This window comes from Mauremys reevesii, linkage group 4 (assembly GCF_016161935.1).
Source record: "Mauremys reevesii isolate NIE-2019 linkage group 4, ASM1616193v1, whole genome shotgun sequence".
In the NCBI taxonomy this organism is placed as follows: domain Eukaryota; kingdom Metazoa; phylum Chordata; order Testudines; family Geoemydidae; genus Mauremys; species Mauremys reevesii.
Window position 1 is genome coordinate 126,719,058 of NC_052626.1, and position 26,432 is coordinate 126,745,489.

At 48.4% G+C, this 26,432-nt stretch overlaps 1 protein-coding gene across 5 annotated transcripts in view; it reads left to right on the forward strand.

Moving 5' to 3' along the window:
- Positions 1-640: 640 nt before the first annotated feature.
- The window catches only part of RAB44 (RAB44, member RAS oncogene family), a 41,311-nt gene continuing 15,519 nt past the window's right edge, over positions 641-26,432 (forward strand). The window contains exons 1-8 of one of the 5 annotated variants that reach the window (XM_039535173.1): positions 641-752; positions 10,030-10,231; positions 17,244-17,442; positions 18,494-18,608; positions 19,593-19,764; positions 21,682-21,828; positions 22,475-22,565; positions 25,328-25,423. In XM_039535173.1, coding sequence (XP_039391107.1) covers positions 17,248-17,442; positions 18,494-18,608; positions 19,593-19,764; positions 21,682-21,828; positions 22,475-22,565; positions 25,328-25,423 — 816 coding nt within the window. In that variant the 5' untranslated portion in view covers positions 641-752; positions 10,030-10,231; positions 17,244-17,247. Of the gene's footprint in view, positions 816-10,029; positions 10,232-17,243; positions 17,443-18,493; positions 18,609-19,572; positions 19,765-20,653; positions 21,246-21,681; positions 21,829-22,474; positions 22,566-25,327; positions 25,424-26,432 lie in introns of those variants that run through there. The other 4 variants (XM_039535174.1, XM_039535172.1, XM_039535175.1 and 1 more) reach the window with 4 other exon arrangements.

The window sequence follows — 26,432 nt, forward strand, 5'->3', positions numbered from 1 at the left end:
CCTCAGCCAAACTCTACAAATTTAGCCCTTTTAATCTTTCCTCCTACATCAATCTGTCCAACCCTTCCAGTGATTGTCACTGCTTCCCTGCAGGTTGTCAGCAGGAAAAGATACTGAGCACATAAACAGATCAGTAGATAAATATCCCCTGAGATCTAAACCCCTCTCAGAATGAGCCAGGCCCATTTCCTCAGCTGTTCTTCCCCATCACACAGGATCCACATGGAGGTTAGACCGCTTTCAGTGAGGTGGAGCAGGAGATAGATTTAAGCAGGATCTTCATCATGCTCTTGAGGCACTTGGCTACAATTTATGCTTGGAAACCACTCATCTGTTGCAGAAGAGCCACAGCAAGTATTATGTGACTGTTGTCACAATTCACTTCCTCTCATACAGGTGTCCCATTTCCTGATAACCACAAGTGCCACGCTGCCTGCCCAACTTAATTGATAGGATTCTCTCACAAATCCTGCAGCCTTCTGTAAATCCTGCTGAAGGAAGCAGCTGCACTCGCTAGCATTTATAACACTGCAAATCAGACAGCAAGGAGCAGGACTACGTCACAATCCTCCCATTGTGTGCTGCCATCACACTAACATTCCACCCCCCACACCTCCGTGACCTCTCTCCAAATGGCCCAAAGAGCCCCATAGCTGCAACAGCTGTCCAGATTTTGAACTATCTGCAACTTATCATTAAGAACAATGCACAAGCAAACAAAGCTGCTTGCCAAGTAGGTTCTACAGCTGGAGGTAGGCCCTGGGAGGTGGAGAACACGGCACTCGCTCTATCTCTAACATTAAACCACTTCACCAGTAAGTGCACAAGCTTGGCTTTGATCTCCTAAGCGGGGAGGAAGATAGGATCTGTTGGATGTTTCCATTTATGTGCAAAGGTCCTAGGGACATTTACGCTCAGCCTCCCCATAAAGCACCCATAGGCAGGACAGTGCAAAGCTCATGTTCCAGTTAGCTCAGCTTTGGAGAGCAAGAATCAGTGCTCAGTATGAATATCTCTGATCTAAGAGTCATAACATGCACTCGACATTTCACTTCAGTTCTGGGCCATGAATAAAAGAGAAAGTTACTCACCTTGCAGTAACTGAGGTTCTTCGAGATGTGTCCCCCTGTGGGTGCTCCACTCTAGGTGACGGTGCATCCCGGCGCTGTTGATTGGAGATTTTCGGTAGCAGTGCCTGGTTGGGGCGCACGCAGTCAGTTGGTATCTTCCGCCTCGTTGGAATCTTTCTGAGCACGTGCCCCACACCCTCCTCAGTTCCTTCTCTACTGTGGAGAATCCTACTAGTACTCCAAAGTAGAGGGGAGGAGGGCGGGGAGTGGAGCACCCACAGGGACACACATCTCGAAGAACCTCAGTTACTGCAAGGTGAATAACTTTCTCTTCTTCTTTCGAGTGCTGTCTCTGTGGGTGCTCTACTCTAGGTGATTGTATAGCAGTACCCACTATGGTTGGTGGGACTTTGGAGATGCGGCAGTGAGTACTGTAGATAGTACTGTATGGCCTACTATGGTGTCAGCCGTGGTGTCTTGCGTGAGAGCATAGTGTTTTGCAAACGTGTGTTCAGATGACCATGTAGCCACTTTGCAGATGTCAGGAATGGGAACGTTGTGTAGGAAGGCAACGGATGTTGGCATGGCTCGAGTGGAATGAGTTCTAATGCTTTCGGGAGGTTGAAGATTTTTCGCGCGGTAACAGGATCTGATACAGTCAGAGATCCACTTGGATAGGTGTTGTTTAGAGATAGCCATGCCTTTCGATCTTTCGGCAATGGAAACAAAGAGTCGTGGAGACTTGCGAAATGGTTTAGTCCTGTCTAAATAAAAGGCGATTGCTCACCTGACGTCGAGAGTATGCAGGGTTGCCTCTTGCGGAGTCTTGTGAGGTTTGGAATAGAAAGTAGGTAAATATATAGGTTGGTTGAGGTGGAAGGTTGATACCACCTTAGGAAGAAATTTAGGATGTGGTCTCAAAGTGACTTTGTCTTTGGAGAAGATTGTGTAGGGAGGATGGGCCATCAGGGCGCTCATTTCACCAACTCTCCTTGCCGATGTTTTATGGCAACTAAGAAAGCCACTTTCATGGACCTATGGAGATGAGAGGAGATAGCCAAGGGCTCAAATGGAGGTTTCATGAGAGCATGAAGAACGAGGTTAAGATTCCATGCAGCCGCTGTAGGGTGAATTTCAGGGTAGAGATTTTGCAGGCCTGTGAGAAAGCGTTTTATGGTGGGGTGGGTAAAGAGTGAGTGCCCATCTAATAGGTCATGGAAGGTGGTAAGCGCCGCCAGGTGCACTTTGATGGAGCTGAGCGAACGTCCGTCCTATTTTAGTTTCAGGAGGTAGTTTAGAATGTTAGGGAGGGTCACGTTATTGGGTGCTAAGTGTTTATGTGAGCGCCAGAGAGCAAAACGCTTCCACTTCTGCAGGTAGGTTTTACGAGTGGAGTCTTTCCTACTGTGCAGGAGGACATATTGGACTTGCTCGGAACAGGCTAGTTCATGGGTTTGGAACCATGAAGGAACCAGGCTGTGAGATGGAGCTTTTGGAGCTGGGGGTGAAGAACTCGTCCGTTGTCCTGGTAAAGGAGGTCTGGCCTGTTGGGGAGAGCCCGTGGGTGACGGGAGGACATGTGGAGTAGGTAGAGATACCACGTCTGTCTTGGCCAAGCTGGGGCAATAAGGATGACCTGGGCCTTGTCGTCCGCGATCTTCCGAAGAACCCTGTGTAACAGAGAGATTGGTGGGAAGGCGTACAGGAGGTAGTTGTTCCATGGGCTGAGGAATGCATCTCCTAGGGATGCATTCCCGAGTCCCGCTCTGGAGCAAAACCGGGGGCATTTTCAGTTTTGGGTCGTAGCAAAGAGATCTATTGATGGGGTGCCCCAGAGGGAGAAGAGCTGTTGGAGTATTGCGGGATGCAGTTCCCATTCGTGTTCTGTCGAGAAGTGCCTGCTGAGTGCGTCAGCAGTAGAGTTGTGGCAGCCTGGTAGGTAGGAAGCGATGATTTGTATTCGATGTCATATGCACCAATTCCATAGCTGAATGGCTTCCATGCAGAGGGAATGTGATCGGGCTTCCCCTTGTCTGTTTATGTAGTACATACATGCTATGTTGTCTGTTAAGACCCGCAGATATTTGTTCTTTATGAGGGGAAGAATAGAGAGCGTGCGTATGAGCTGCGTGATAGCGAGGAATCTGTTGTATGGGAGCGAGGCCCTGCTCTGGGTTGAGTTGAGATGAGCTCCGATGAACCCGATCTGTTGTGTAGGTGTCAGGGTGGATTTTTGGAAGTTTATTTGGAGGCCTAGGCTGTGAAAGAGGGAAATGGCGAAACGCGTAGCTTGAAGTGTCTCGCCATAGGAGTTGCCCTTGATGAGGCAATCGTCCAGGTAGGGGAACAGTGTGACCCGTGTTTGCGGAGGTGAGCCACAACCACAGCTAGAGTCTTGGAAAAAACTCTTGGTGCTGTGGAGAGTCTGAAAGGAAGAACTCTGTATTGAAAATGGTCGTGACCGATTATGAATCGTAGGAAGCATCTGTGAGCTGGATGAATTGATGTATGAAAGTAAGCATCCTGTAGGTCGAGGGCTGTGAACCAGTCCCCTTGATCCAATGCAGGTATTATTGTGCCCAGTGTGACCATCTTGAATCTTTGTAGTCTCACGAATTTGTTCAGTCGGCGTAGGTCTAGTATAGGCCTCCATCCTCCGGTCTTTTTCTGCATTAGAAAGTAATGGGAGTAGAAACCTGTCCCTTGATGTTGCGTCGGCACAGGTTCCACTGCGCCTAGTTGCAGAAGATGTGCCATTTCTGTGCAAAGTAATTGCTTGTGAGAAGGGTCCCTGAAGAGGGACGGGGAAGGGGGAAGGGTAGGAGGGTAGGATATAAAAGGGATGGAGTAACCAGCCTGAACTATTTTGAGGACCCAGTGGTCCTGTGTAATCCGCTGCCAAGCATGTTGGAAATTCTGGAGGCGGTGGCCAAATGGGAAAGTAAGCGGTGGAATCAAGGGGTGGTCGTGCAGGCCCTTGACCAACATTTCAAAACTGTTGTTTATTGCCCGATGGATGGAAGGTGGTGGCTTGATTTTGATTTTGTCTGCACTTGGAGGGTCTAGTATGATTCCTAGTTGTGTCGTATGGTCTGGGTTGAGGACGATAGTACTGATGTGTGCGTGGTCTTTGGTAGGGTTGGTATCGTTGTCTCCAGGGAAGGGATGGGTGAATGCCCAGGGTGCGCAGTGTCGCTCTAGAATCTTTCATGGTGTGGAGGAGTTCATCAGTTTTTCTGGAGAAAAGTTTGTCCTTATCAAAGGGGAGATCCTCCACTTTGGTCTGGAGTTCTTTAGGAATGCCGGATGCGGAGAGCCATGAGGATCTACGCATAACCACAGCAGTTGCAGTGGTACGGGCTGCTGTGTCCGTCGTGTCTAAAGATGCCTGTAGGGCCGTTCTGGAAATCAGTTGGCCCTCAGTCAGGATTGATTTGAAGTCTGCTCTTCTATCCTCTGGAATGTAGGAGGCAAATTCAAAAAGTTTATTGTAATTATCAAAATCATAACTGGCGAGGACAGCAGAATAGTTTGCAATTCTGAAATGTAGTGTAGAGGACGTATAAACCTTGCGGCCCAGGACGTCAAAGCGACTTGCGGGGTGGGTCAATATTGTGACTGTTTCGTCCTCTGTGCAACTGCATCCATGACAAGAGAGTTCGGTGGTGGATGAGAAAATAGGAAGTCTGCGTCCCTTGCAGGGACATGGTATTTATGTTCAGCCTTCTTGTAAGTTGGCACTAAGGAGGCTGGGGTTTGCCAGAGAGTGTCAGCTGGCTCCATGAAAGCTTCGTTTACAGGAAGCACAATTTTTGAGGGCGCAGACGGTTGAAGGATTCTGAGGAGTTTGTGTTGCGTCTCCTGAACCTCTTCTAAGGGGATATCTTGACTGAGTGCCACCCTCCTAAAAAGTTCTTGAAATTGTTTGCAGTCGTCCATGGCCTGTGGAGGTGAAGGGAGGAGGGCTTCATCCAAGGCTAGTAGAGAGTTAGGGGTCGGTGAGTCAGGATATGGTGTGTAGCTCCTAGTCTCAGGAGGGGATTCAGGCACCCTAGAAGTGGACGGAGCAGGAGATTGAGGCACGGAAGGAGGATGATTCGTAGGAGGATGTTGCCACGGGTACCACTGAGGCCAAGGCATAGGGTAGGAGAACCCAGGTGCTGCCCACTGGGGGGCAAAGTACGGAAACTGAGGTTGTTGACCTTGAGCCATCACCTGAGGTGGTAGAGGCGCCTGTGGAGGAGACGCAGGAGGGGAGAACTCCGCTTGCTGCTGTAAATCAAGTTCCCCGTCAGTGAAAGCCAGTTCAGGTGGAGAGAGTGGCGGTTCAAGAAATGAGTCCTGTGTGTCTAGGAGCGGAGAGTGAGGCTCAGGTGGCACTGAAAGGTCACTTTGGGTGAGAAACTGTTGCTCCTGCTCCCTGGGCTGAGCTGAGCCTGCTCTCTGCTCTAGCTCATTAGTAGGATAAAGTGAGAATGAGAGTGTTGCTGCAGACTGCTTAGAGGTGCCCTGCAGGGGGTCTGCTGCTGGTACGCGGGTAGGAGACAGGCTCGGTGCTGACGTTCTTCTCGGTGCCGAGGAGGAGCATGCTGTCGGCACCGCTGCTGTTTTCACTGTTGCAGCTGAGCGTGCTGTCAGCACCGCGGCCGTTGGTACCGAGGAGGAGGGCGGTGCTGGCACTGTGGCCGTTTGCGGTGCCGAGGAGGAGCGAGGTGTCCGCGCTGCGGCCGTTTGCGGTGTTGAGGGGACTGGATCCACAAGGACCTTCCCGGTGCGGAAGGTCGAGTCCCTGCCTCTGTGCTCTGTCAGAGCCATGGCTGAGGCATTAGAGCTGAGGCACCTGTCTTTGGTGCTGTCAGCACAGAGGGTAGGGATCTCGCGGAAGACCCCCTACCCTTGTTAGAGTCTCTTCTGTGAGACTGTTGTGCTTCTTGCCTCTGCTCCAGGGAGGGTGAAGCAACGCTCCCCACCGGTTCCGATCTGGCTGGGGAGCGTGAGGGAGCAGGTTTAGCCTTTCCCGTCTCTGACAGCAGCTGTAAGGATTTTTCCATCATCAGGATTTTTCCATCATCAGGATCAACAGCGCCGGGACGCACCGTCACCTAGAGTGGAGCACCCACAGGGACAGCTCGAAGAAGAAGAATATTTAGCACTTATCTTTTCATCTCCAACGTACTTTACACACATCATCTAAGCCGGTGGCTCTCAGCCTTTCCAGACAACTGTACTCCTTTCAGGAGGCTGATTTGTCTTGTGTACCCCAAGTTTCACCTCACTTAACTACACCTCTACCCCACTATAACGCGGTCGTGGGGAGCCAAAAATCTCTACCGTGTTATAGCTGATACCCCGTTATATCGGGGTAGGGGCAGCAGGGCGGTGATTTAAAGAGCTCCGGGCTCCAGCTGCTACGGGGAGCCCAAGGTTCTTTAAATCGCCACAGCCCCAGGGTAGGGGCGGCAGGGCTCCAGCAGTGATTTAAAGGGCCCGGGGCTCCCCGCAGCAGCCGGAGCTCCAGGCCCTTTAAATCGCCAGCAAGCCTCATTGCTGCAGCCCCGGGGTAGCGGCGGCGGGGCTTCAGCAGTGATTTAAAGGGTCTGGGGCTCCCCGCAGCAGCCGGAGCTCCAGGCCCTTTAAATTGCCAGCAAGCCCCATTGCTGCAGCCCCGGGGTAGGGGCGGCAGGGCTCCAGCAGTGATTTAAAGGGCCCGGGGCTCCCTGCAGCAGCCGGAGCCCCGGATCCTTTAAAGCGTCACCCGAGCCCCGCTGCTGCAGCCCCGGGCTAGTGGCGGTGGGGCTCCAGCAGTGATTTAAAGGGCCTGGGGCTCCCCGCAGCAGCCGGAGCCCTGGACCCTTTAAAGCACCGCCGGAGCCCCGCTGCTACCATGCTATATGCCGGAGCCCCGCTGCTACCGCGCTATACGCGAACTCTAGCGGGGTAGAGGTGTACTTGCTTATAAAATCAGACATAAAAATACAAAAAAGTGTCACAGCCACTAGTACTAAAAAATTGCTGACTTTCTCATTTTTACCATATAATTATAAAATAAATCAACTGGAATATAAATAATGTATTTACATTTCAGCGTATAGTATATTGAGCAGTTTAAACAAGTCATTGTATGAAATCTTAGTTTGTACTGACTTCACTAGCACTTGTAGCCTGTTGTAAAACTAGGCAAATATCTAGATGAGTTGATGTACCCCCTGGAAAACCTCTGCGCACCCTCAGGAGTATACATACCCTGTGTTGAGAACCACTGATCTAAGTCTTGAAACTTCTCTGCACTAGATCAGGGAAACTGAAGCAAAAGACACACTGACCGGTCGAATTCCGCTGTCCCAAAGAACAGCCCAAAAGGTGAAAACTAAATTAGATTTTTTAAAATTCAGGTTAGTAATGGCAGGTGAGGAATTTCAAAAGAACCTAAGGCAGTTAGTCGCTCCAGACTCAAAGGGTGCCTACCTCCTTTGTCAAGTATCAGAGGGGTAGCTATGTCAGTCTGGAGCTGTAAAAAGCAGCAAAGAGTCCTGTGGCACCATAGACTAACAGACGTATTGGAGCATAAGCTTTTGTGGGTGAATACTCACTTCGTCAGACGCATGTGGTGGAAATTTCCAGAGGCAGGTATAAATATGTAGGCCAGAATCAGTTTGGAGATAATGAGGTCAGTTCAATCAGGGAGGATGAGGCCCTCTTCTAGCAGTTGAGGTGTGAAAACCAAGGGAGGAGAAACTGTTTTTGTAGTTGGCTAGCCATTCACAGTCTTTGTTTAATCCTGAGCTGATGGTGTAAAATTTGCAAATTAACTGAAGTTCAGCAGTTTCTCTTTGGAGTCTAGTCCTGAAGTTTTTTTGCTGCAGGATGGCTACATTTAAATCTGCTATTGTGTGTCCAGGGAGATTGAAGTGTTCTCCTACAGGTTTTTGTATATTGCCATTCCTAATATCTGACTTGTGTCCATTTATCCTTTTATGTAGGGATTATTCAGTTTGGCCAATGTACATAGCAGAGGGGCATTGCTGGCACATGATGGCGTATATTACATTGGTGGAGGTGAATGAACCGGTGATGTTGTGGCTGATCTGGTTAGTTCCTGTGATGGTGTCACTGGTGTAGATATGTGGGCAGAGTTGGCATCAAGGTTTGTTGCATGGATTGGTTCCTGAGTTAGAGTTACTATGGTGCAGTGTGTGGTTGTTGGTGAGAATATGCTTAAGGTTGACGAGTTGTCTGTGAGCGAGGACTGGCCTGCCTCCCAAGGCCTGTGAAAGCGAGGGGTCGTTGTCCAGGATGGGTTATAGATCACTGATGATGCGTTGGAGAGGTTTTAGCTGAGGACTGTAGGTGATGGACAGAGGAATTCTATTGGTTTCTTTCTTGGGCGTGTCTTGCAGCAGGAGGCTTCTGGGTATACGTCTGGCTCTGTTGATTTGTTTCCTTATTTCCTCGTGCGGGTATTGTAGTTTTGAGACTGCTCGGTGAAGATCTTGTAGGTGTTGGGCTCTGTCTGAGGGGTTGGAGCAAATGCGGTTATACCTCAGCGCTTGGCTGTAGTCGATGGATTGTGTGGTGTGTCCAGGATGGAAGATGGAGGCATGAAGGTAGGCATAGTGGGTGGTGGGTTTTCGGTATAGGGTGGTGTTAATGTGACCATCACTTATTCATACCGTGGTGTCTAGGAAGTGGATCTCCCATGTAGATTGGTCCAGGCTGAGGTTGATGGTGTTGAAATCGTGGTGGAATTCTTCCAGAGTCTCCTTCCCATGGGTCCAGATGATGAAGATGTCATCAATGTAGTGTACGTAGAGAAGGGGTGTGAGTGGACGAGAGCTGAGGAAGCATTATTCCAGGTCAGCCATAAAAATGTTGGCATATTATGGGGCCATGTGGGTGCCCATAGTGGTGCCACTGGTCTGGAGGTATATATTGTCATCAAATTTGAAATAGTTGTGTGTGAGGATAAAGTTACAGAGCTCAGAAACCAGTTGTGCTGTGGCATCATCAGGGATACTGTTCCTGACAGCTTGTATTCCATCTGTGTGTGGGATGTTTATGTAGAGAGCCTCTACATCCATGGCGGCTAGGATGGTGTTTTCTGGAAGATCACCAATGCATTGTAGTTTTCTCAGGAAATCAGTGGTGTCACGGAGTGTTGGTGGCGTAGGGTCTGAGTAGAGAGTCCACATATCTGGACAGTCCTTCAGTGAGAGTGCCAATTCCAGAGATGATGGAGCATCCAGTGTTTCCAGGTTTGTGGATCTTGGGTAGTAGATAGAATAACCCCGGTTGGGGCTCTAAGGGTATGTTGATTTGTTCCTGTGTTAGTGTAGGGAGTGTCCTGAGTAGATGGTGCAGTTTCTTAGTATATTCCTCAGTGGGATCTGAGGAAAGTGGCCTGTAAAATTTGGTATTGGAGAGTTGTCTGGCAACCTCCTTTTGGTAGTCAGACCTGTTCATGATGACAACAGCACCTCCTTTATCAGCCTCTTTGATTATAATGTCAGGGTTGTTTCTGACCTCCCTTGTGTGCCCTTGAAATTCCCAGCCAGAGAGTGTAGAATGGCACTGAACCAAAACCCCAGAGCCCAAAACATCTGGACTTTGTGGGGGTTTGAAAATACAGGCAAAGGCCATTTAAATTAGAATGATTGACATAGCACCCAAAAGTGTGCTTGGAGCTTTACAGGCATATTAAAAAGACACATCACTGCCCCAAAGCACTTACAATCTACGGGACAGATTTTTTAGAAGTTCATCAGCAGCTGCCTTTGTTATAAGTGAGGGATTCTCAATTGTTCCCCTTAGGAGCTGAGAACTTTGGAAAATCTGGAACCTATCTCTATGTTTTATATCAGCGGTGTCCCTTTAAATATTGTCTTCTTATGTTAAGGTCACAAAGCAATGTTTCGTGAACAGGAAACGCAGGGAACTCTAACTGTTATATTTAACCCAACAGCGGAAAAGTGAGTTGAGCAAGAGAAAGAAAATGTCAGATCATGCCCGAGCCAGGTTGATGAAACATAACAACAGAAGCAGCACCCCTCCTCTGCACTTACTGTGCCAACTTACCGCAAGAAATAAAGGAACCAACTCACTTCAGAGAAGGTGCCCTGCACTTTGCAACGTCTGAAACCCTCTCTCAGAGGCACTGCTGAAAGGTAAGTGCAGTTTACACCTTGGTTGCTTTTTTATTCCTGAGGCGGATTTAGCCCCAAATCTGCTGCAAAATCCTGAACTGATCTACTCTTCTGCACAAAGAAATAGTTTCCATGTCGCTTAAAAAAAAGTTTGTTCTAACTTGGCTCCCAATTTGATTTAATCAGGGCTGGATTTTTCAGGGGTGCCAAACATTTCCAAAATCAGGCCCCTAGTAGAAATGTTTTGATCTTGATATTAACGGGCTCATGCAAGCGTCTCAAATGCAATCAGTCATCTAACTGCTGCGGCTGAGTTAGTGCATGTCTTGCTACTTGAAAAACCCAAGTAACAACCAGAGAGATCCCAAACCCACTCTGCTCTTTAGCTGAATAGGATGCCTCACAAGTGCTCTTTGTTGTCAGGGTAGCTTGCCTGTTTGCTTGTCACCCCTCTCTCCCGTGGATAGGTATTGGTGCAGGACAGCTCAGTAAGACCAGACCGAGGAGGCAGCATGCTCTGGAGAAACAAACAAGAGCTTGGGAGGGTCTCCAGTTCTAATCCTGGCTCTGTCACTCACCTGATGTGTGACCTTAGGCCCACTCAATTTAGGTGGGATTTTCAAAAGCTTCTAAGGGAACTAGGCACCTAATTCACTCTCCTTCACTCAGGCATCTAAACCCCTTAGGCATTTTTAAATGCAAACTCTTCCCCAGTCTGTGCCTCAGTTTCTCCATCTATAAAGCAGGGATAACACTAACCTTTCCCATCTACCTCACTGTGGTGGTGTGAAGATGAGTTGCCCATAAAGCCCATACAGCATGCCTATTTGCTAAGTGTCATTAAAGCCACATGACCCGATCTGCTGTAGAAGCATCTGTTTCATTTCATTATGGGCAAAAGACAGATTCACATCACAAACCACCAAGAGTTAGGAGCCAAACTCTGTGGACTGGGCCAGTCCTTAAATAGCAGTGTCGGTTTGCAGATCGGAACCCTTTTATGTTGATATATTTTTAGGGGAAAGCCTGTAAAAATTGGACCAAAAGCGCCTGTTTGAGCGATCTTTATTTTAGTTTATAGACAGTCTTCTGGCCTGGTAACTCGTTTCCTATGAAGTCTGGATGCTTATCAGCATCTTTGCCTAACCATTACAAAACACACAACATGCTGAAGTTAACGTGCTCTCTCACTCAGACCCGCCTAACCTCCCCCTCTTAGTGTGAAACGGTTAACTCCTTTAGTTCCCATGCAAATATAATTTGTTTAGAACGAACAGAGAAGAACAGCCTCTGGGGACAGCTTCAGGCAACGTATAATGAGAGGAAGGGCGGCCTGGGGGGTAGGGTGCTAACTTGTATTCAGGAGCTCAATTCCCTTCCCTGCCACACACATCCTATGCGACCTTGGGCAAGTCACTTATGCTGAGATTGTCAGAGGTATTTAGGTGCCAAACTCCCATTGAAACCATAGTCTCTGTGTGACTCAGGGTACACCTACACTGCAAGAAAAACCCTGTACCAGCAAGTCTTAGAGCTCAGTTCAACTGAGTTGAGCTTGTGCGATGAGGCTAAAAATAGCAGCCCAGACATTCCCACTCAGCCCGGAGCCCGGGCTTTGAGACCCACCTCTCTTGCCAGCTTTCAGAGCCCAGGCTCCAGTCTGAGCGGGAATGTCTATGCTGCTATTTTTTTAGCCTGTAGCACAAGCCCGAGTCAGTTGACCCAGGCTCTGAGACTCGCTGCTATGGGGTATTTTGCTGCAATGTGGACGCACCATCAGTTCCCCATCTGTAAAGTGGGGATAATTATTATATCGAGCTCTTATCTAGAGCTTTTCAACAGCAGATCTCCAAGCACTTTACAATGGAGGTCAGTATCTTTATCCCTGTTTTACAGCTAGAGAACAGCACTTCCCTACCATACACGGACATTGTGAGGATCAGTATATCAAAGATTGTGAGGTGCTCAGATAATTAAGGTCATGGGGCTACAGCAGGCCCTAAGACAGAGGGGCTCTGAGCAGAGGGCTCTGGAGACTCAGAGCCACAGTTCTGCCAACACTGATGCACACACTCAAAGTTCAGCATGTAAGTCTTTGTAGGATGGGGGCCCAAAAAGATGCTCCCTCAGAATTTAGGGGGAAGCCGTATCTTTTGTAGAACTTCTCCTATATTTCAGAACAGTAGCTTCTGTTTTGGGATGGCTCAGAACCGTGAAGCCCGTAGGAGGGATTACAGAAGAAGAAGGATATGCACAAAATGAGCAAAGATTAACAACACCATCAAACTGGGCAGAGGCTTAATCTTATTTGCTTTCTCTATACCACTCATGATTTTATAGACCTCTATCATATGCCCCCTTAGTCGCCTCTTTTCCAAGCTGAAAAGTCCCAGTCTTATTAATCTCTAGTCATACAGAAGCCATTCCATACCCCTAATCATTTTTGTTGCCCTTCTCTGAACCTTTTCCAATTCCAATACATCTTTTTTGAGATGGGGTGACCACATCTGCACACAGTATTCAAGGTGTGAGCGTACCATGGATTTATATAGAGGCAATATGATATTTTCTGTCTTATTATCTATCCCTTTCTATCTTATTATCTATCCCATTATGTTTGCTTTTTTGACTGCCACTGCACACTGAGTGGATGATTTCAGAGAATTATCCACAATGACTCCAAGATCTCTTTCTTGAGTGGTAACAGCTAATTTAGACCCCATCATTGTATATAGGATTATGTTTTCCAATGTGTGTTACTTTGCATTTATCAACATTACATTTCATCTGCCATTTTGTTGCCCAGTGACCCAGTTTTGTGAGATCCTTTTGTAGCTCTTCGCAGTCTGCCTGGGACTTAACTATCTTGAGTAGTTTTGTATCGTCTGCAAATTTTGCCACCTCACTGTTTACCCCTTTTTCCAGATTGTTTATGACTATGTTAAATAGGCTCAGGACAGACCCCTAGGGGACACCATTATTTACCTTTCTCCATTCTGAAAACTTGGAAGGCCCCTGCGTGGCCAAAGCTTACAAGGAGCACAAACAGGATTTGAAGCCACCTTTGCCCCATCCTCATCATCCCTTCCCCAAGGGTGGGAATGGACCAATTGAGAATCAGGCCCTCAGAATCCACATGATGCTGTAACCCTCATCTTTGCTATCCCCTCTCGTTAAGTCAGTCTAAAGCTAACCTGTCAGCTCTTTAGAAAGGAACCTTCCATTGTAACTTTCCTGCTTTATCTAGCACATATTCGGGGGCGGTAACAGTGAGCATAGTTAATAACGACACCATGAGATCAGCCTCTTGGTTTTGCTTTAACTTTCAGTTTCAAATCAACCTAACAAACTCAAGATAAAACTCCGCCCAAACTGCCCGCTTTTGACTCGGTTGGGGAGCTGAAGCCACCAAAATTCCATGTGGACTCTCCCAGCGTTGCCTACTCTTGTGAATCTATCACAAGTCTAGTGATATTTGGTGTTTTTCTGACTGCCCAGCTCCAGGACTCTGTGATTATTATGTGAGAATCATAGAACTGGAAGGGGCCTCAAGAGGTCATCTAGTCCAGACTCTGCACTCAAGGCAGGGCTAAGTATTATCTAGACCATCTCTGACAGGTGTTTGTCCAACCGGCTCTTAAAAATCCCCAATGATGGAGATTCCACAACCTCCCTAGGCAATTTATTCCAGTGCTTAACCACTCTGACAGTTAGGAAGTTTTTCCTAATGTCCCACCTAAACTGCCCTTGCTGCAATTTAAGCCCATTGCTTCTTGTCCTATCCTCAGAGGTTAAGAAGAACAATTTTTCTCCCTCTTCCTTGTAACAACCTTTTATGTACTTGAAAACTGTTATCATGTCCCCTCTCAGTCTTCTCTTCTCCAGACTAAACAAACCCAATTTTTTCAGTCTTCAATAGATCATGTTTTCTAGACCTTTAATCATTTTTGTTGCTCTTCTCTGGACTTTCTCCAATTTGTCCACATCTTTCCTGAAATGTGGCACCCAGAACTGGACACAATACTCCAGCTGAGGGCTAATCAGCATGGAGTAGAGTGGAAGAATTACTTCTTGTGTTTTGCTTACAATACTCCTGCTAATACATCCCAAAATGATGTTTGCTTTTTTAGCAACAGCGTTACACCATTGACTCATATTTAGCTTATTATCCACTATGACCCCAGATCCCTTTCTGCAGTACCCCTTCCTAGGCAGTCATTTCCCATTTTGTATGTGTCCAACTGATTGTTCCTTCCTAAGTGGAGTACTTTGCATTTGTCCATATTGAATTTCATCCTATTTAATTGAGACCACTTCTCCAGTTTGTCCCGATCATTTTGAATTTTAATCCCATCCTCCAAAGCACTTGGAATGCCTCCCAGCTTGGTATTGTCCACAAACTTTATAAGCGTGCTCTCTATGCCATTATCGAAATCATTGATGAAGATATCGAAGAGAACCGGACCTGGAACTGATCCCTGCTGGACCCCACTCGTTATGCCCTTCCAGCATGACTGTGAACCACTGATAACTACTCTCAGGAACGATTTCCCAACCAGTTATGCACTCAGTTTATAGTAGCTCTGTCTAGGTTGTATTTCCCTAGTTTGTTTATGAGAAGGTCATGCGAGACAGTATCAAAAGCCTTACTAAAGTCAAGACAGACCACATCTACCACTCCCCCCTATCCACAAGGCTTTTTATCCTGTCAAAGAAAGCTATCAGGTTGCAGCAAAGAGTCCTGTGGCACCTTAAAGACTAACAGACGTATTGGAGCATGAGCTTTTGTCATATTCACCCACGAAAGCTCATGCTCCAATATGTCTGTTAGTCTATAAGGTGCCACAGGACTCTTTGCTGCTTTTACAGATCCAGACTAACACGGCTACCCCTCTGATACTATCAGGTTAGTTTGACATGATTTGTTCTTGACAAATCCATGCTGACTGTTATTTATCACCTTATTATCTTCTAGGTGTTTGCAAATTGATTGCTTAATTATTTGCTCCATTATATTTCCGGGTACAGAAGTTAAGATGACTGGTCTGTAATTCCCCAGGTTGTCCTAATTTCACTTTTTAAAGATGGGCAGTATATTTGCCCTTTTCCAGTCTTCTGGAATGTCTCCCGTCTTCCATGACTTTTCAAAGATAATTGTTAATGGCTCAGATATCTCTTCAGTCAGCTCCTTGAGTATTCTAGGATGCATTTCATCAGGCCCTGGTGATTTGAAGACATCTAACTTGTCTAAGTAATTTTTGACTTGTTCTTTCCCTATTTTAGACTCTGATCCAACCTCATTTTCATTGACATTCATCATGTTAGACATCCAATCGCCACCAACCTTCTTGGTGAAAACCAAAACAAAGAAGTAATTAAGCACTTCTGTCATTTCCACATTTTCTGTTATTGTCTTCCCCCCTCATTGAGTAATAGGCCTACTCTGTCCTTGGTCTTCCTCTTGCTTCTAATGTATCTGTAGAATGTTTTCTTGTTTCCTTTTATGTCCCTAGCTAGTTTGATCTCATTTTGTGCCTTGGCTTTTCTAATTTTGTCCCTACATACTTGTGTTATTTGTTTATATTCATCCTTTGTAATTTGACCAAGTTTCCACTTTTTGTAGGACTCTTGGCTGTCATTTTTTTAAAGTAAAATTTTAGCCCTGACGGCAGACGTGACAAGCTTGGAAACATGACCTGAGCGCACCTTAAACCTCTCCCAAGATTATCAAATTTATATATTTAAAATCTCGTTATTTTTAAGCCAATTTCCTGATTTTTGGTGGCCTGACTCGGGGGTTTTGAACTCCCGTGAGAGGCAATGCTACATTCGTTTCATTCTGAAGCCCTCAGGAGAGCCAGTTTCACTCAGAATTCAGACCAAACTCACCTAACAGTTCAGGAACCTCAGCAAAGCTAGCCAGTCCTAAGCTGTTAATTTGTACGCCACTAAGGCCTTGTCTACACTACAGGGAAAAGTCGATTTAAGCTACACAATTTGAGTTACGTGAATAGCGTAACTCAAGTCGACGTAGCTTAGATCTACTTAGTGCAGGAGCTCTCCCATCGACTCCCCTTACTCTTCTCGATCCGGTGGAGTACAGGAGTTGATGGGAGAGCAATCTGTGGTCAATTTAGTGGGTCTTCATCGAACGCTGTGTGTCAATCCTCTGGTAAATGTAGCTAAACCCTAAGATTCACAGTGTTCAAAGAGAGAGGCTGAAGCAGGGCCTTGGGCAATGGGACCAAATCAGGGACCCTCTGGATACATCTACACTGCAAAAAAAAAAAAAAAAAAAGCCATGCCACAGCAGCAAGTTTCAGAGCCCAGGTCAGCTGACTGGGGCTTGCGCTATTGGTCTAAAAACAGCAGTGTAGTTATTCTGGCTTGGGCTTGAACCCAGGCTCTGAGACTTTTCCCTTCACTGGGTTTCAGAGCCCAGGCTCCAGCCCCAGTGGGAACATCTACACTGTCCAAGTCACTTGACCTAGGCTCAGAGACTTGCTGCCGAGGGTTCTTTCCTGCTGTGTAGACGAACTTGCAGTCCTCTGTCTGTGTTGGCAGAGTGGTAGGATGGTCTTGGGAGTAAATCATTGAGCCTGGGAGTCAGGAGATCTGTGTCTAATTCCTGGCTCTGCCTTGAATGTCCTGTGTGACTGAGCAAATCCCTTAGGCCTAGGTTTGCCAGGTGCAGGGAAGAAGCCACTGGGTTGAGACCTAGACTCTCACACAGGGACCACAATCATACGGTGGCATGTTCTACTCCAAACTGATGAGGACCAGGTCTGCACTGGACAATCAGAGACTGTCCCACTGCCAACCCTCAGCCATTCAGTCCCCATTAGGCTATTCTAATTCAGACATAGTCCATTCCCCTTTTCTTCCCATCAATAGCAGAACAGGCTTGTCCCTCCTCTCAGTGTAAGAGTTCTATGACCCTCTGAGCTAATCTAATTAAAAGCCTGTTGCTAAGAGATCTGAGAAGATGAAGGGGAGCACGGTGCCCTCTGATTTCTCTCTTACACATTGAAAGAGCCATGGAGGAGCAGAAGAGGCCCAGGAAGCTGGGCTCAAGCCGACGAAAGCAGCTGCGAGATGTGTTTGGTGATGCAAAGACATCCTCGATCCCGGAGGAGGAGCCGTTCCCACCTGAAATAATGGAAAAGGTTCAAGAATTCTTCCAGGAATGCGACAAGGACCAGAAAGGTTTCATCACACGTGCTGACATGCAGGTAAATTGCAGGTTTATGCAATGACCTCACTGGGCCAAATTCAGGCATTAGTGAAAAGCCCATAGAAGCCAAGGAGGTATAACTGAGAGCAGGACTGCCCTGATGGACAGCATGTGGGAATGGAACTCAGTCCTGTTTCTGGGTCTGCCACTGAGCTGCAGTGGGAAAGTCACGTTGCTCTGTGTCTCAGTTTCTCCATCTGTAAAATGGGGAGAATGCAACTTTCCTGCCTTCATAAAGCACTTTGAAATCTAAGGTTGACACGTGCTATGTAATTATTAATCATTATTATTGTGTTGCAGATATAGATATATGAAACTATTAATCATATAATGTCTGGTTCTCTAAGGTATTCTGCTCCCCTCAGTACAAGTTGAGGACAACTAACACCTCTCAGTGTCAGGCCATGTTCAGCAAATTACCCAAGTAAAGGCTGAGCCAAAAAACATTGAGCAAGGGAGGCCATGTTGGCTTGTGGTTAGACCAGGGGGCTGCCACGGACTCATGGTTTTGGCAAGTCACATCACTTCATGCCTCAGTTTCCCCCACTGTAAAACAGGTCTAAAACAGGTCACTAGGAGAGCTAATTAATACGGGAGGCGCTTGGATGGGCAGTGCTAGGGAAGGGCAAAATGTAACCACTGGTTATTGTTCAGTTTTGGTCTCGATACTTCACACTTACAGTGTCTATTTAGACTGGAAGCCCAAGGAGCTTCCAGTCTCAATAGAGAAGGGGGGAACGGAGGCACAGCGAGGTGAAATGACTCAGCATATCAGTGGTGGAGCCAGGAATTGAAGTCAGGCCTCCTGAGACCCAGGCCAGTGCCCTCTGCACTGGATTAAGCTGCCTCTCTTGAAATTAATGGTGTAAAACAGGTGAGGAAGTGAAATCAGGCCCAAGCAATACAACAGACCAGATTTCTAAAGCCGCAATCACACCTTGTTGCTTTAAGCACAGTGCCTTCACAATGAGCAAGCAGGTCCCTACACCTGAGCTTCTTCACGAGGTCAATCACATCTCTATCTAATCAGACGTTTGCACTGATCTTAGAAACTGAAGAAGGAGGATTTCCCATGCAGCGCAGCGGAGCTGGAGCTGGTCTTTGATGGTCTCGATACCGACAGGAATGGATATTTAACTACAGAGCAATTCACCACAGGGCTCAGTAAGTGCCACTTTACTGCCTTTCACTGATGGGACATGAGAACTCAAAGAGTTAATACTACAGCAGTACAAACAACAGTGATCATGGTAGAAGGCTTGGTGCTACTTCCAGTTTAAGGGGCATGGATGGACGCTATGGTAGTGATTTCAGAACACGTGCAAAGATGAAGCCCTCGGTTCTGCTCTTCAAAGCCTTAAAAGGCTAGTGAAGATTTAAAGTTCACTTACCACAGCAGGGCAACGCTTTGCTGCAATGATTTTATTAGTGCCTAGAGAATATTTGCCAAACACTTCAGACTGGCTAGCTGTCTCTTTCATAAGAGCAATGGGCTTTTTCCCTCACTTAGCCCATTATCCATGCCAAGTGCCTGACATGCCCACAGGCTGCCCCAGGTACACAACATAGTACTCCTTCTGCTCCAGATGCCTGGACTCCCTCACATTGCCCACGTGCGTCGAATGCCCAGCATGACACACCTACCCAAACCTTGGGCGTTGGCCACCTGCTGCCCAAGTACCGGAACTGCCCAGCATGGCTCACCGGCCCAAACTTGCCTGTGGCCCTAGGCCCCTGTTCAGAATGTCTTCCCATAATGCACCATTTTCTTCCATTCTAAATCCATCAATCAATCCAACCCAAGTGTGACTGTGCCGGGAGGCTGGCAAAAGTTCACTCAGCTGCTTCCTTCTTTTACATGGGGAAGGCAAGACTGATGTCCTAGTCTGACAGTTTCCTTCTCCACCAGCTTTCTGAAATGACGCCCTGAGCTTCTGAATCAGGAGGGCTGATTTTCAGAGGTGCTGCGCATGCAGAAACCAAAAGGAACTGCGTGTGCCCAGAGCCCCTGAAAACCACCTTACGTAGGCATCTAAAGGTAGATTTAGGTGTCTAGCTTTGAGCACCCACGTGGGAAGACATTGGCCTTGGTGCTTCACAGTTGTATTGCATCTGGCCATTGATGTAGTTTTGGTCGTCTATTGGCAGAGCAGTTCCTGAGCTTGCAGACTGCGACAAGGCAGCACAGGAGGAGGAAGACAGCTTCCAGGAGGGTGTACATGTCCCGCACAGACTACTCCCTGGAGGAAGCAGACAGCGAGGAAAGAAAATGCTTCAGAGCGTTCATGGACCAACTGGGAGCAGAAAATATCTTTGAAGAGTAAAAGTGCCCCAGCCACACCTTCATTTAGCACCTAGCAGGGGGTTCAGGGCTGGGATGGGGCTACATGATATTATGGTTAAAGCTTGTGAGAAGGGTGGAATCCACATGTAACACATTGGCCAAGCTCAATTCTCCGTACAGGCTACCATGTGTGTGAATCTAGGGAGTTCAGGAATGGCTTAAGGCCACCTTTGCCTGCCCTCTCCATCCCTGCTCCAAAGATAGGAAGAGGAACTGAGAATCAGGCCTTGAGCATAAACACAATCTTACCACTTGTCTCTATGGGAGGGTCATCATCAGGGGGTTGAACTTGGGATCACCAGCTTCATGAGCTCCTAGTGCTTGCGCTGAAGGACCAATTCCATTAGCTCAGAGGCAGTAGCAGACTCAAATCTCTTACATGGCTTGGCACCAGAGGGGGACAGAGACACACTTGGCCTGTGTACTACATGTGTTGTGATTGAATCCTTGGGGAAGGGCATGTATCCCCCCTTAGCAGGTTCTGCAGAGTACCCCAATTCATAGGCGCCGACTCCATTGGTGCTCCGGGGCTGGAGCACCCTTGGGGAAAAATTAGTGGGTCCTCTGCACCCACCGGCAGCCAAGCTCCCCTCACCCTCCGCCCCACCTCACCTCACCTCCTCCTCCCCCTGAGCGCACTGTGTCCCCTCCTCTGCCTAGCTCCCAGCGCTTCCCGCTGCCAAACAGCTGTTTGGCGGTGCTTAGGACTTTCCAGGAGATAGGGGGGAGGAGCAGGGACACGGTGCTCTCAGGGGAAGAGATGGAGAAGAGACAGGGTAGGGGCAGGGATTTGGGGGAAGGGGGTGGAATGGGGGCAGGGTGAGGGCAGTGCAGGGGCGGGGCCACAGACAGGAGTGGGGTCGAGCACCCACCGGGAACAGTGGAAGTCGGCGCCTATGCCCCAATTCCATTCCAGGTCCATGCTGCCGATGGACTGTCACTATGGCTGTGGACAAACTTTTCACTGAGACATTTTGTCCAATGAAAATTGCCTTTTTAAACAACACAAATATTTTTGTATTGCTGACAATCACCCAACTTTTCAACAGCAAGAACAATTTCATCCAAAAAGTTGGAAAATGGCAGGAAAAATTTTGAATGAGCAAACAAATATTTTATGTTGGAAACTCTGGTGGAAAAGAAATCCCATTTTTGACAAGTCCAAATTCTCACCCTTGCCCATGTTCCCTATCCACAACCCCTAAATTCTTTTAAAACCCTTTCCTCTAGCCTTCAGCAAAGTCCTTTAACAGACCTTTTCCAGTCTTTACAACCCATCTGTCCACCTACTACTATGGCAGTGATACAGTGGTTCAAGGGACAAATTAGCGATCAATATGACCCAAAAGAACCACAGTCATGTGAATTCATCGTTTCATTTACTTTTTTTATATAGCTCTATGTTATTCTCACAGCAAAATGACTGACCAAGTATTCTACAACTGCTTAACAACACAGTAAGAGCATCCCTACTTAGATTAGGTTAATAATTAAATCACACAGGGTTTTAATATCATGTGCTGCGAAGAGCTGCAGGGAAGACATTAAAGATCCCCTTGTGGCTCCCAAGCCTCAGTCTGAGTCTAACTGCGCTAAGAGTAGGAGCCACAGGAGCTGTGCCATTCTGTAGCTCTCTCTTATGGGATTACAGGTATTGTCAGGGGATCTTTCCCCACATCTAACCAGCAACTAGACCCCAAGGCAAAGATTCTCCCAGCTATCGCCAACAGATCAAATCAGGCTCCAACTTTGCTTAGCTTGCAAGACCCAATGGGATCTGAATGCTATTAAGCATGAAACATCCTAGTGCTTCAAGCCTGAATGGACAATTCTTATCATCTAGCCTGACCTCCAAACGAGGGGAGATCAACGTCTCTTTCTCTCCCTCCTCAGCCAGTCAGAGATTTGGAGGCTGTGGGTGAAGCTCCGTCAAGACGAGCCTCACCTGGTGGGGAACTTGGAGGAGTTCTTGGCCACGATGACGCACCGGATCAAGGAAGCTCGGAGGGAAAAGGTGACGCTGGAGCTGACCTTGAACAAGTGAGTGGCACGGTGGGGCTGGCGTGGGGGGATCCGCTTACAGAAGGGGAGATGAGTGGAGAATGGGGCTGCGAGAAAGAGAAACCAAAGGAAGGAGGAGCTGCTTTCAGCATTCGCAGCTCTGGGAGAATGGATGGCTGCAGGGGTTAATAATCAGCTATGGCGCCTTTGGCCTCCATGTTACCACTTCCAGTGTAGCCCAGATCAGATGTTGCCAAGGCCTATTTGTTGGCCTATGTGAAATGGCCTTAGTGGACAGATTTCCACATTTCAAAACCACCTCTGCAGCGGGTCCTCTTACTGCAGTAGTGAGACAAAGGATTCAGGGCCCGATCCACCCCCATTGGAATCGATGGAGTTAGATGTGTGTCAGATCAGGCTCTCGAATGGAGACTGAATGCCCCTCTTACTTTTGAGAGTGGCCCTGGCCCCTGCCAGGTTGGGGTTGAAGCTGGGTTGAGACAAGGGCAGTGTGGAGGAGGAGGAGCTTGGCCAGCTGTTGCCCAGGTTGCGCTGGTTCTGTAGGGAAAGAGGTCTCCAGGGGTAACGATCGGTCCCCTTTCACCAGTGCTACATTCCCATTCAAATACTAGACCTGGTGTAAACAGACCCATATTAAAGCTGCCTGCTCATTCCCTTGTGCCAGACGGGTCACTGATCACAACCGGGAGGTGCAGAAGCTGTACGAGGAAATGGAGCAGCAAATAAACCGGGAAAAGCAGCGCCTGCAGCATGAGGTGGGTTCACAACCCGGACAGGCCTGGTCACGACCAGCTCCCGTGCGTGGCAATGGACGGAGGGAGGTATAGTTCCCTCCTAACAATGGTGGTATTCCCTCTTCGAGGATCCTGCTGAGGGGAGGCCTCTCAACCCAAACTATGGGGTTGGGCTTGAGTATTCCCTGTTTGGGGCACAGCTCCATCAGCAGAGCTGTGCTCTCACAGCCTCTCTGGCCTCACATTTGGCAGGTGGACTGGGAAGAACTTTGCAGAGAAGCTGGGGATTCGCTCAGGGCCGCCCAGAGGATTCAGGGGGCCTGGGGCAAAGCAATTTCAGGGGCCCCTTCCATAAAAAAAAGTTGCAATACTATAGAAAACTATATTCTTGTGGGGGCCCCTGTAGGACCCGGGGCCTGGGGTAAATTGCCCCACTTGCCCCCCTCTGGGCAGCTCTGGATTCGCTGCTGGGATGTGGCCAGCTTTGGGATTTGGCCTTTTCCATGGTATTTGACCAGAGGGTCGGACACAGTCAGACCTTCCCTGAAAAAGAGAAGAACAAAAACAGGAGCCAGCCAGGTGCAGGGGAGGGTCATCAGCTTCCCCGCTGGTTGAATAGCCACACCCACGTTTCCTGAACATTCGCAAGGATGAGCTGGGGCTCAAAAATACATCAAACCTCAAACCAGAGGCTCAGCAGGATCAAATCCATCCACCACCATGAGTAACTGGGCTCAGGACTACATGGTTCCCTCCTGGGCAGTCATCCCTGCCATGTCTTGGCAGGGCAGGCAAGTTGCTCCATATCCCCCACTGCAACCCCGTCCAACCTGTTTAACAGAAAACTTCCCCCAAGAATATACCTGCCAGTCTGGACAGATTCAGAATAGGGGCCCAATTAAATGACTCTGCAGAGACTCACCAACCACTCCACTCTGATGGGTTTGATCTAACCCCACATTCACCTTTTCTTCTTCATCTGTCCTTTGGTTTTTACCCTGCTGCCTTTCACTGCAAACATACCTGTTTCCTTCCACTCTCTGACCCCAGACTGTATCTGAATTCAAAATGCAGGGCAGCCTACTTATAAAAGGAGGCCCTCCCATGAGTGTGGTTATAGTAATTAGGGGGTGGAGCTAGGGATTATATATACTGCTCTGACGCTGCCCACAGGCAATCTCAGGTTAGAGCTAAAGAAAGAGGGAAGACTCTGTTTATTGGCTCTCAAAAAAAATCTCTCTGTGTGTTCACACATTCCTACCCTGTGTGTAATTTTTACAACTGTTCTTGGGTCTCCTGGATTTTGGGAGCTGGAATGTGACTTTGGGATTTCTAGAGTGAACGGATTCCTTCTGGGAGGAGAATTTAGGACATAAAGTTGAGGCTATTCTTCCCTCACCTCTTCTTGTCATAATATGGAACCTATTTGCCCTTAACAAAGATGGTACATGCACCAGCAAAGCTTCCAGTGATTATTATTTATATCCCAACAGCACCTAGTGTCCCCAAGTGAGATCTGGGCCCCACTGTAGTAGGTGCTGTACAAACACATAATAAAGCAGTCCCGGTCCTGTAATGTTTTCAGTCTAAAGAGACTAGTGGGAGAAAGGAAGTGACATCACATCCTTTTTACTGGAGGGGAACTGAGGCCCAGGGAGATCAAGTGGCTTGCCCAAACTCAGACCTCAGATCTCCTGCACCTCAGTCATGTGGCATCATCACAAGAGCACCCTTCCTCTTCCCTCCTCCGCGACGATTTGTTTTCAGGGACCCAGCTCCACAGCACCAGTCTCTCAGCCCCCTTTGAGCTGGCTCTGAAGCATACACCATTCCCGTTTCTGTTGTATGGTCTGACGTCACCCTCCCCTCCCCCGACGCACATGTTAGTCATTCTTGGTGTTAAACTTATTGTTCAAAATCCCTCTGCAGCCACGTGGATAGATGGCCAACTAGACCCACTCTGTCCAGGTCTCCAGGCTGCCAGGGGTTTGCCATGACAGAGTGTTGCCACCAACCTGCCTATGGAGTCTAAGGAAGTGTAACCCCTGCTTGCTTGGAATGGCACTCTGTCCCCCTCTAATGGTGGCTGGAGCCTGGACCCCCTAGAGCTTGATGAGCATGCTACAGCTTTGGCTAAGAGAATGATGTCTTTTGGCTCATGTAGCAGAAGCTCATGCATTTAGCTCCAGAGATCCAAGGTTTGATCCCCGCTGCCGACGCCCCTTTGTGGGTCGGCGTTACAGTAATAATATTTAACTTTCAGCTTAATATTGTGGCTCAGATCCTCTGAGCTATGCCTGTGGCCCCTGAACATAAAGGGTGACATTCCCCCCTTAGAGCTGTGCAGCAGCCCTGCTGAAATGAGCAAAGCCATCAGGATTGCTCGGTGTACTGAGTTCCTAGTGTGGAGAGGATTTGTTACTCCGGGTAGCATCAGGGAATTGTCCTTGAGTCAGGGGCAGCTCCAGGCCCCAGCAAGCCAAGCGCGTGCTTGGGGCGGCATGCCGCGGGAGGCGCTCTGCAGGTCGCCAGGAGGGCGTCAGGCAGCTCCGGTGGACCTCCCGCAGGCGTGTCTGCGGAGGGTCCGCTGGTCCCGCGGCTTCGGTGGAGCATCCGCAGGCACGCCTGCGGGAGGTCCACTGGAGCCGCGGGACTGGCGACCAGCAGAGCGCCCCCCGCGGCGTGCCGCCCTGCTTGGGGCGGCGAAATGGCTAGAGCTGCCCCTGCCTTGAGTGGCTGGTCATTTAAAGAGACTGGCATTAACATTTCCTCTGTGATTCCAGAGTAAAGCAAGAAGTCACCTGCACACCACGGAGGTGCAGAGAGCACTAGACGTTGTGGATGGGGAAGTGCAGCGCTTGCTGGTGGTTCAAAGTGAGGTGAGATGTTCTGTGGCCTGCAGAGGACTCAGTTGAGTTCCTAGAGGGGCGAATGTCCACATCACCGCAGTTTTGGGTGGCAGACAGAGCAGAGAGGGCATGGGCTGCCCCTCAAGCAGCACAGCTCCTCTTGGCACCATGCTGAGCACTGCTTCTGTACTAAGATGAAAGAGCAGCTCCTATTGAGTCACTCCACAGAAAGCATCTCCTGTGCCCGCCTCCATTAGCCCAGGCTACAAGTGTCACAACCGGATCCCTGGCCTGTTAGCTCAGCCAATCAAGTCCTGTTCCTCAGGCCCCTTTTATTGGAGCTGGTCTCTGACAGAAGCATATGAGTACCAAAATACCACATATTGACCCTTTGCTTGCTGCTCGAGTGTCCCAGCTATATCCAGATGCAATGCACTTGCTGTGCTGAAGACCATACCAGGTAGACTGTGTTGTGCTTCTGGGTATGCTAAGCACATCCAAGCAAAAGGCACCTGCTGTGATGCTGAATATTCCAGGCATGCCTGGGCAAAGACACAGAGTTGTGCTTCTAAATGTACCAGACATGCCTGGGCAGAAGGTACTGGGTGTGATGCTGAACGCACCGGGCCTTGCAGTGCAGTTCTCTGTTGCACAGTCTTGGTCCACGGATGCCTGTGGAAATGCCACCCACAGAACCAATGCAGAATACATTGCAAAGGTCTGCAGTGCAAATCGCCAGGAACATTTTCCCATCCGTTGCACCGTTACCCTCCTGCTGAGTTGGGGTACAATACCGAGAGGCTAGGACATTCCACACTAGTGAATAAAACCCAGGCCTTAACAATCAGCCTCACCAACTCTAACCAAGCAGAGCACTAGCTCCTGGGAGAAGGTAGAATGTGGAGCTGCTTCTCCATTGTGTCATTAGTTTGGGACCCAGCCTTCAAGCCCTGTTTGAAACAGGAGTTGGTGCATTTTTTGCAATGGAGACCGGTGCCTTGAGCTGCGCCAGTTTACGCCAGTGGGGAACTTGGCCCCA